Genomic DNA, 9954 nt, shown 5'->3' with positions numbered 1-9954 from the left:
TTTATTTTTGTCACCAGAGTCACCCCTTTCATGTTCCAGAGTGGCTGACGGTGAGGACTGGTGTCCACTGGTGAGTTATTTTGTCTGCTTGGTTGTTCGGTGCCTCACGTGTACTGGATGCCTTGGTGGGCACTGATATGTGTGAACACCTCCCCATTCTGTGCCCCTCCTCTGTGTTCACCACTGCCTCAACCCAGACGTGGTCTGCAGGCTCCTTTTCCTTCTGGCCCCCACAGAAGGTGGGGACACAAGGCCACTGCCCAGAAGTCTGGACATTCTCACCTCAGGCCACTTCTGTTTGCAGATGGTGGGGTGGCCGGGCATGCTGCTTGCAGTTCTGCCCACTGGGAAGGTTTTCCTTCCCACCCTTGAGAGTGGCAGTAACAAAGCTGCTCCTGTCCATTTCACGTGTGCCATGCACTGAGCCCATCCATCTGCAAATCACACTCCTTCAGCCACGCAGGAACCTCTGTGCATCCGCAGGCTTCAGCTGAGGGAGGCACATGGGGTTGGGCCCATCCATCTACAAATCAAACTCCTTTAGCCACACAGGAACCCTCTGCAGCCGTAGGCTTGCGCTGAGGGAGGCATGTGGGCTGGGGTGCCTGCTCCCTCAGCTCACTCTGGCGCTCTGGCCCTGCGTGGACGCCATCCTGGCCATGCCATTGCCACCTTCTGATGGATGCTGCTGGGCTGCCTGACTTCATGCCTGGGGAGGCCTGACGGAGCTCAGCTCATACTGGGAAGTGTGGATGCAGGGCCATTTGGGGGTCCCATGGACACGTGTTCTATTCTCTGCTGCGGGCAGTGCAGACTTGCTCTGGGATCCTGGGGCCTGCGTGGCCATCCTTGCACCTTTCAAATGCCTGCATCATTGTCCCTTGCACAGACTCCCTCTGCTGAGACATTTTGCCAGGTCACCACGGGGGAAAGCTTAGCAGTGGAGGCACCACCTTGTGCCAGGGACCGTCAGTGCCCCACCTCCTAACCAGAACAGCACCCTCTTCACCTGCAGACAGTGGGTGGGCCAATCCCAAATGTCCATCTGATCACCGGTTTTCTCAAGCTGCTTCTGGACCACTTGTGTTGGTCTGGGTCCTCCAGGAAGAAGACACCAAGACAGGATTAAGGATACAAACGTCGTGTTTGGAGAAATGCCTGGGGTAGAAAATAGGTAACCAGGAAGATGGAGGGGACATCAGATGGCTTCAAGCTTGACACCAAGTGGAGAGAAGTTTGCGTGGAAGTGTCTCAGGCAGCTGTGCAGTGATGTCTTCCCACTGAAGCTGACAGTTGGAGAATGACATTGGTTTGTGCCATTACTTGTGGTTTTGTCTTAGATCATTTGACCAGGGTGCTGTTTGCCTGGTTTGTCTCCTGTGAAGTTACCTTATTCCCCTTTGTAATTGATAATAATTACATTGCATGGTGATGTTTTGACACTGTGTAAGCATCCTGAGCCTCATGCCCTGGAGACACCTGGCTTTCACAGGTATTGGTGCTTCTTGTCTGAGTTACCATCACGGTGGCTGCTGTGGCTGATTGAGGATGCCACAGGTTCTTTGGCCTCCCTTCCTTTGAGAGCAGGAGCAATGTCTTCAATGTCTTCTTGAATCTGGGCAGGCTCAGTCACTGCCTTGACCAAGAGAATGATGATAATTTGAGAAATATTTTCCAAAAGGACTGCATATAAATGTTAAACTTCAGGGTCCTGAAAGTTCAGGAGATGGAGAGGCTGTTCTAGATTGAAGGAGACAAGAAACAGGACAAGTGGGTGCAACTCGTGACCCTCGGCTGAGTCCTCATGCTCTGAGGGATTGCTCCGCAGTGAGCAAGTCACACAAACCTACCCCCAAAGGCCAAGGGAGCTGAGAGGCTGAAAAAAGAGGCTGACAAACGCAGTTTCTCTGAAAGAAACATTTAATAGAAACTTATGAACAAAGTAGTATCTTGGGCAGCCACAAGACAGTGGATCCCTGCACCTGCCCTCCGGAAAGCATCCTTTATATAGCAAGCTTTTTGGTAAAAACATGTGCAGCTGGTGGTGTCTTAGACTTTCTTGCAAAATTCATGACTGCTGGGGAAGTTAGGTAAGCATCTTTCTGAGGGGTTATCAATGCTACAGGCCTTGTGTGAAGACCTTGGTATGCAGGAGTCTAACATCGGCCACCACAGTGATTTTGCTTCAAGATGACACCACTCTTGCCAGGCAACAGGCTCTTTTCCTTCAGAGACATTGCAGGGACACCTGGTGACCCTTGAATGGGGGTCTCTGGGAAGGTGCACTATTCATGCAACCTTTTATCTAAGCTTGAAATTGTTTCAAGCTAAATTAACTTACAAATGTTGATCATAGTAAGGAAGGAGACCACCACTTCTCCTGCTGCCCTCCTCTCCCCCTGTCTTGCCTAGTTTATAAGACAGGAGACACAGGAGAAAACAAAAAGTTAGAAAGAAACACAAGATAAATAGCCAGATGACCCTGGTGCCATCACCTGGCCCTGGTAGATGATGATAATAATAATAATAATAATATCAACCCCTAACCTAAACTACTTGTGTTATCTGTAAATTCCAGACATTGTATAAGAAAGCATTGCAAACTTTCTGTTCTGTTAGCTGATGCATGTAGCCCCCAGTCACATTCGCCACGCTTGCCCCATCTATTATAATAACCCTTTCACGTGGATCCTTTAGAGTTGTAAGCCCTTAAAAGGGCCAGTAATTTCTTTTTCAAGGTGCTCAGCTCTTAAGACGCAAGTCTGCCAAAGCTCCCAGCCAAATAAAACCTCTTCCTTCTTTAACCCAGTGTCTGAGAAGTTTTGTCTGTGGCTCGTCCTGCTACAATAGGACGACAGTTCTTCAGGCACTCCAGGCACTCTGGCCTTTGGGTGGGAATTGTCTCCAAAACTCACCCCCAGGTTCCTGGCTCTCCTCACTTCAGGAGGAGGTGGGTCTGCCATGTAACCACCACCCAGACCTCACAAGTGATAGCACTTCACCTTTTTGCTTCAGATATTTTAAAGAGAAATAACACCTTACAGATGCAGTCTCTTTCTAAACTTCCCAGATCCATTCCCTTTAAACAATCCTCCCTCAGCATCGTTTTTAGATTTGATTTGTTTTGTTTTAGAAATGGAGTCTTGCCATGTTCCTCAGGCTGGTCTCAAATTCCTGGACTGAAGTGGTCTTCACTCTGCCTCTCAAGTAAGTAGCTGGGACTATAGGTTACCCTCACCTCCTGCTGTGAGGTCAGTTCCTAACAGGCCACTGACCTGTAGCGGTCCACAGCCTGAGGGTTGGGGACCCCTGCTATAGGGGCACACCACCACACCTGGCTGTTTTGTTTTTTTTAATTTTGCAAAAATGAAGCCTTGATATGTCGCCCAGGCTGGTCTTGAACTCCTAGCCTCAAGTGGTCCTCCCACCTTGTCCTCATAAAGTACTGGGATTATAGGCATGAGCCACCGCACCCAGTCTCCACTCCTATTTATTATTGAACACTATTCCATTGTATGGCTGTTGTGGTTTGCATCTGTGGCCCCACCCAAATCTCATACTGAAAGGTAATACCCAATGCTGGAGGTGGGGCCTGGCGGGAAGTGATTGGATCGTGGGGGTGGCTTTTCATGAATGGTTTAGTACCATGCCCTTAAGTGATGGTCTCATGATAGAGTTCTCCTGAGATCTGGTTGTCCACCTTGGCCTCCCAAAGTGCTGGGATTACAGGCGTGAACCACCGCACCCAACCTGTCATTTTTATTATAACCCTTCTAATGGTGTGAAATGGCACCTCCCTGTGGCTTCCATTCGCATTTCCCTAATAGCCAACGATGCTGAAGGCTTCATGTACCCATTACCCACCTTGTATCTTCCTTGATGTCTACTCAAATCTTCTGCCCATTTAGGTTGTTTCCCTTCTTTTCGGTTTTTTTTTTTTAAAGCTTTATTGGGCTATAATTCACATACAATATAATTCACCCATTTTGTACAATTCAATGATTTTGGCATATTATTTTTAACTACGGTAAAATACATGTTAAATAAAATGTATGGGAGGCCATTGTTTCGGACCGAGCTCCTGCACTGGGGCCCAACAGAGCAGCCTAAAGCGGAACCGAGTCACGCGCGCCGGACGCCACCCGACCCGAGGGGAAACCGGGCAGCTCTCAAAATCCTGGAGGCGCAGACCGTCCACACGGGACAGGGACGCCCGCTCGGCTCCACTCCGCGCTGATCCGCAAGGTCCCGCCGTTTCCCCGCCGCCCACCCGGACGCCGACGAAAGCCAGCGAGCTCCTCAGCCTCAGGTGACTGGAATTCTGACCCCCGACCACGGGACGCGTCTCCCGCTTTACCCTCCTCTGCGCGGGCGGTGAGGGAGACGCGGGCCCAGGCCGCAGTTTCTACCTCAGAAACGGAAACACAACACGGGAAAGAAAAAAAAACAAAACTGTCTAAGACGAGGTCTGGGATCCCGCCGGCGACCCCCGACTTCCCCTGGCGGGGAGGGGGCGGGGCCTGGCGCGGCCTCGGCTCCGCCCCTCGGGCCAGCGGACCACAGTGGGGCGGTCATTGCCGCCTTCCTAGAGCGGCCCGGAAGTGTCTCTCGGGGCGCTTCCGGGGACCAGGCCCGCTTTTGGCTGCATCAGCCGGGGATTGCCGGCGCCAGGTGCTGGGGGCGACTCGGGCCGCGGGAGCGTGGGGTGGAGTCGGGTGGAGTCTCCCTCCCGGGCTGGGTGTGGGGGCCTAGGAAAGGCTGCCTCGCCGCTGCGTTCCGGGAGCTCTCGATACTGCGGGGCTTTTCCGCGGAGAAGGGCCCTCCTGTAGGTTGGCCGCGAACCGTGCGGGCGGCGACGGCCTCTCGCCAAGCCTGACTTTGTGCACCAAGGCCCCCGCGCCCCGGAACGGGCGACGCGGAACGGGCGACGCCGCGTCCCCATCAGAGCCGCGGGTACCGAGTCGGGGTGCGAACCCGGCCTTCCAAGCCGCGTGACCGGAAGCGGGCAGCTCAGAGGCCTTCCCGGATGGCTCTTTGGGGTGGCTCCTGGTGCTGGCGGGGCGGTGGAGTTGGCAGTGGGTGGTCGTTGGCTACCAGGGAGAATGGGGCGCCGTGAAGCCCGTGGGGAGCTCCTGGGCTCCCCCAGCGCTGTGCAGAGTGGCCTGACAAGTGCCTCAAGGACAGGAGCTGTGCTCCGCTGAGCTCTGCTCCAGTACCTGGTGTGCTGAGGTGGGCAGGTGCGTTTCCTCCGGCACAGCAGGTGCTTGTGCTGCTGCGCTGCCCCTTCAGGTGCGTCGGAACCCTCTTTAGATGCCGCAATTGCCTCTGTTGCCACCTGTTGCTCAGCTCCTCCAGCCTGGGGGTTGGGGGCTATGGTGGAAACAGCTGGGACTTCTGAATAGACAGGTCTAGGCTCCAGTCCTTGACTTTGGCAATTGTGTTTAGAGCTTTGATTTCTTTTTACTTTTCTTTTATTCCTCCCTCCCTCCCTTCCCTCTCCCCTCCCTCCCCCCTCCCTCCATTCCTTCCTTCCTCACAGCATCTCCCTGTTGTCCAGACTGGAGTGCAGTGGCTCGATTTCGCCTCACTGCAACCACGACCTCCTGGGCTCAAGGGATTCTCTGTCCTCTCAGCCTTCTGAGTAGCTGGGACTACAGACGTGCACCACCACGCCTGGCTAGTTTTTTAAATTTTTTGTAGAAACGGGGTCTTGCTATGATGCCCTGGTTGGTCTCCAACTCCTGGGCTCAACCGATCCGCTGGCCTCACCCTCACAAAGTGCTGAGATTGCAGGCTTGAGCCACAGCATCTGGCCTAGAGCCGTATCTACCCCCCCTCTCTCTGTCAGGTGAGAATGGTAATTCTTGCCCACTGTTGTGAAGGATTCAAGGTTGAATAGTTAAATGGTCTCAGTGTGGTCTGTGGCGCCAGCTGCCACGTCCCTGTGTTCCCCGGACCTTTCCCCTAGTTCATTCTTTCATCTATTAATTTACTTGGAGAACTTGTGCTGTTTCCTGGTCCTCCTCCCTGCCCCCCACTTCTCTGCCAATTCTTGCTTGTCCTTCATGCCTTAGATGTCACTTCCTCTGGGAGGCCTCCACTCCTCCTGGGACTGACATGGACCCCTCTGCCACCTACTCCCGGGGCCACTTCCACAGCACTGACTGTCATTGGTAGTTCACACTGTCAGCATCCTAATGATGGGGACCATATCAACCCTCACTCGCTGGCCCAAAGGACACGAGAGTCACTGGTCTTCTCCCCTCCGCCCCACTCTAGGCATCTGCATCTGGGACCGACCTCCTGGGCTTGCTGATCAAGGAGGAAGCAGCAGCAATGTCTGCTGTGGGGGCTTCAGCTCCATACCTGCATCATCCTGGTGATAGTCACAGTGGCCGAGTGAGTTTCTTGGGGGCCCAGCTTCCTCCAGAGGTGGCAGCAATGGCCCGGCTATTAGGGGACCTAGACAGGAGCACGTTCAGAAAGTTGCTGAAGCTTGTGGTCAGCAGCCTGCAGGGGGAGGACTGCCGAGAGGCTGTGCAGCGTCTTGGGGTCAGTGCCGACCTGCCGGAGGAGCGGCTGGGTGCCCTGCTGGCAGGCATGCACACGCTACTCCAGCAGGCCCTCCGTCTGCCCCCCACCAGCCTGAAGCCTGACACCTTCAGGGACCAGCTCCAGGAGCTCTGCATCCCCCAAGACCTGGTCGGGGACTTGGCCAGCGTGGTATTTGGGAGCCAGCGGCCCCTCCTTGATTCCGTGGCCCAGCAGCAGGGGACCTGGCTGCCACATGTTGCTGACTTTCGGTGGCGGGTGGATGTAGCCATCTCCACCAGTGCCCTGGCTCGCTCCCTGCAGCCGAGCGTCCTGATGCAGCTGAAGCTTTCAGATGGGTCAGCATACCGCTTCGAGGTCCCCACAGCCAAGTTCCAGGAGCTGCGGTACAGCGTGGCCCTGGTCCTAAAGGAGATGGCAGATCTGGAGAAGAGGTGTGAGCGCAGACTGCAGGACTGACCCCTCAGTTGACCAGTCCCGTTCAGGTCAGGCTTGGACAGGCACCCGAGATGGTGCCAAAGTGCAGCTGACTCTTCCCACGACGGTCCTGCCCTTCCCATGAGGCAGGCTCTTCAGTGAGTGTTTGAACGTAATTGTGTAGTTTTCTGTTTAATTGAAAAAGAGAGTTATGTCTTTTTTTTCTTTTTTGGAAGTAAAGCAGCTAAAAATATGTTTCTCTAGGTGGGTGTTGAACCTCACACCCTCCCCTTCCCTGTACATTTGTCTTTGCTGCTGGACGTGGCCATGTGAGGCCAGGTTGAGGCCCTTTGTAGACACCGTACAGTTGCTCAGCCTGGCCCCGTGTAGCCAGGTGCTTTTGTAGATCTTGTGTTTTACGTTGGGCATTTTCATTCTTCTGCCTTAAATCCCTGACCCCACAGAGCTGACATTCTAGTGGGGCTGAGGGGAGGGGAAACATTGTAAAATAAATAATAAAAATTAACTGGAATAGCTCGTCAGAGGATGGCGTGTGATGCAGCAAGTAGGGTGGGGTCTGCGCGCTGATGGGGTGACCTTCCTTGAGGGTGTGACATCTGAGCGAGGACTTGAAGGAGCCGGGGGCACAGCGCTCTGAGGGGAGCAGCACAAGGTGGGGAGGACGGGGCCCAGGCGGCCAGTGTGGGGAGGCCTGACGTGCTTAAGGCCCGCCTGGCTGCAGCCAAGCAGGTGGAGATCATTGTGGGGAGGCGACGTTGGGGAGGGTACAGAGGTCAGGACCTGAGGGACTTTTAAGGACTGGCTCAATTCTGAGTGACAGAGGAGCCCTTTTGAGGGTTTTCAGCAGAGGAGAGACATGATCTGGTGATTGGCTGCTGTGTGGAGGGGTGCAAGGGAGGAGGCTAGAGCCCAGCAGAGAGGCTGTCACCAGGGTGGAGTTGGTGGCAGGGACCTCTCCCGGGTGCCTCTAGGGCAGGCGTGTGCAGGGGTCGTAGCCAGCTTTGCAGCTTCCAGCATAACTGTGTTCCGGGAGGGGCCTTGGGGCTCAGTCTCTGCAGAGCCATTTTCGGTCAGCTGCGTTCCAGCTGACTGCTCCTGCCTCCATAGAACACTTCTGGAGCATGTCTAGTCTGTTCTCTGCCGAGAAACCTCCCCTTGTCTTTGAGTGCCTGGGGTTGCTTGGCTGTTTGTCTTGTCTGCAGTTTTTGGTTTGTCTCCTCCACTAGCCTGGATTTCTTCCTCATCCCTCCATGGGCAGTTCTGACATGTCGGGGTGCAGAGGAGTACCTGGGGGCGGGGTCAGTAGATTCTGGGAGGGGCCCAGGTGCCCTCTAAGGCACATGCTTGTGGGTACTGCCATCTGGTCATTCACCCAGCTTCGTCCCACCCTCACTGAGTTCCAGGTACAGCCCTTCTCTCTCCCCGAAGGCACTGTCCCCACCACTGTCATCGGATCAGGGATATGACCAGCCACTTCCTGCATTCTCTGTCCCCAGATGTGGATGTGGCTGGGGCTGGGGCAGCTGGGACCATGTTGCCTTTCTCACTCACCGGCCCTGGCCCTGCAGGAACAGCAGCTTTAGGGACAGCCCCATCCTCTGCTTCTCCCAGCTGCTTAGCAAAGCCTGTGTGGAGCCCAGAGCACGGACCTGCCCTCGGTCCTCAGGCTGACCTCTCGCCGCCTCTCGTTGGGAATCTGTGTTTGCCTCAATTCATCTGTGAACCCTTGGGCTTGTCTCAAGCGGGGACCCAGGCAAATCAAGACACAGCCATGAAAAGACAGCTTATGAGACACAGGCAGGGGAGTGGGCCATTCCGGGGACTGGGGCTGGCACTACCCGAGTGCAGGGGATTGAGAGACAGAGGGGGCAAGTGCAGGGACAGCAGCTGGCCTCAAGGCCACACACAGGATTTTGGTCATTCCACTGGGGCAAGGGGGAGCAGTGGGGTTTTAATCAGGGCAGGCATGATCCAGTTGGACTTGAGATCCTTACAGCGTGGAGCAGACTTACAGGCCACTTCCTCTGACTCAGCAGTGAGCAAACTCTTCCCACAAGGGCCAGAGAGTAAACATTTTAGATTTTGTGGACCATGAAGTTTCTGTCCACCCTGCCATGGTGGCTTGAAAGCAGTCACACGATACGTAAACAAATGGATATGGCTGTGTTCCAATACCATCTTTTTTTTTGAGACGGGAGTTTCACTCTTGTTGCCTAGGCTGGTGTGCAATGGCGCGATCTTGACTCACTGCAACCTCTGCCTCCCAGGTTCAAGGAATTCTCCTGCCTCAGCCTCCGAAGCATCTGGGATTACAGACAAGAGCCACCGAGCCTGGCCTCCAATAACATTTTTTTAATGGATATTGAAATTTTCCTTTTTTTTGAGACAAGGTATCCCCGTCATCCAGTCTGGAATGCAGTGGCACAATCATGGCTCACTGTAGCCTCAACCTCCTGGGCTCACAGGCACACCACACCCGGCTAATTTTCATATTTTTTGTAGAGATGGGGTTTTGCCACGTTGCACAGGCTGGTCTTGAATCCTGGGCTCTGGTGATCTGCCCACCTCGGCCTCCCAAAGTGCTGGTTTTACAGCAATAAGCCACCGCACCCAGCCATGAAATTTTAATTTCATGTGTCACAAAGTATTTTTTTCCATTGAAAAACCATTCTTAGGCCAGGCATGGTTGGCACCAACCCCATGAGCCCACTGGACCCCCCAATACAGAGTACCTGTCCATCCTTGTCAGCGGTCAGTCTCCATTAGACCTGGACTCCAGGGCAGGGGCCAGCCCTGTCCATCTTTGTCCCTGTGGCTTGCACAAGGCCTTGCGCAGAGAACGGATGTCTGCATCTAGGAAATTACTCGCTTGGTTTTCTTGGCCTTAGTTCTCTGTGGAAACTTGCTGGTGATTTCCCTCTCCTGTGGCACTGTCCTGAGCCCAAAGCCTGGATGCCTCCCCAC

The 9954-nt window shown here is 54.3% G+C and overlaps 1 protein-coding gene across 4 annotated transcripts; it reads left to right on the top strand.

Moving 5' to 3' along the window:
* Nucleotides 1–1208: 1208 nt before the first annotated feature.
* Nucleotides 1209–7511, top strand: COMMD5 (COMM domain containing 5). 4 transcript variants are annotated; one of them, XM_055287772.2, is made up of 3 exons: nt 1209–1309; nt 3134–4309; nt 6280–7511. In XM_055287772.2, the coding sequence occupies exon 3, from the start codon at nt 6337–6339 to the stop codon at nt 7009–7011; it is 675 nt and encodes a 224-aa protein (XP_055143747.1). In that variant the 5' UTR covers nt 1209–1309; nt 3134–4309; nt 6280–6336; the 3' UTR covers nt 7012–7511. The 4 variants fall into 4 exon arrangements, with proteins under 4 accessions (XP_055143747.1, XP_055143742.1, XP_055143744.1 ...); XM_055287767.2 differs by lacking the exons at nt 1209–1309; nt 3134–4309 and adding an exon at nt 4542–4671; XM_055287769.2 differs by lacking the exons at nt 1209–1309; nt 3134–4309 and adding an exon at nt 4615–5289.
* The last annotated feature ends 2443 nt before the right edge of the window (nt 7512–9954 follow it).

This window comes from Symphalangus syndactylus, chromosome 7 (genome assembly GCF_028878055.3).
Source record: "Symphalangus syndactylus isolate Jambi chromosome 7, NHGRI_mSymSyn1-v2.1_pri, whole genome shotgun sequence".
In the NCBI taxonomy this organism is placed as follows: domain Eukaryota; kingdom Metazoa; phylum Chordata; class Mammalia; order Primates; family Hylobatidae; genus Symphalangus; species Symphalangus syndactylus.
This window is presented reverse-complemented; position numbering and strand designations above follow the sequence as displayed.

What these genes read in the sequence shown, in the direction of transcription:
- COMMD5 (XM_055287772.2), top strand. Translation starts at nt 6,337, where the DNA reads ATGTCTGCTGTGGGGGCTTCAGCTCCATACCTGCATCATCCTGGTGAT.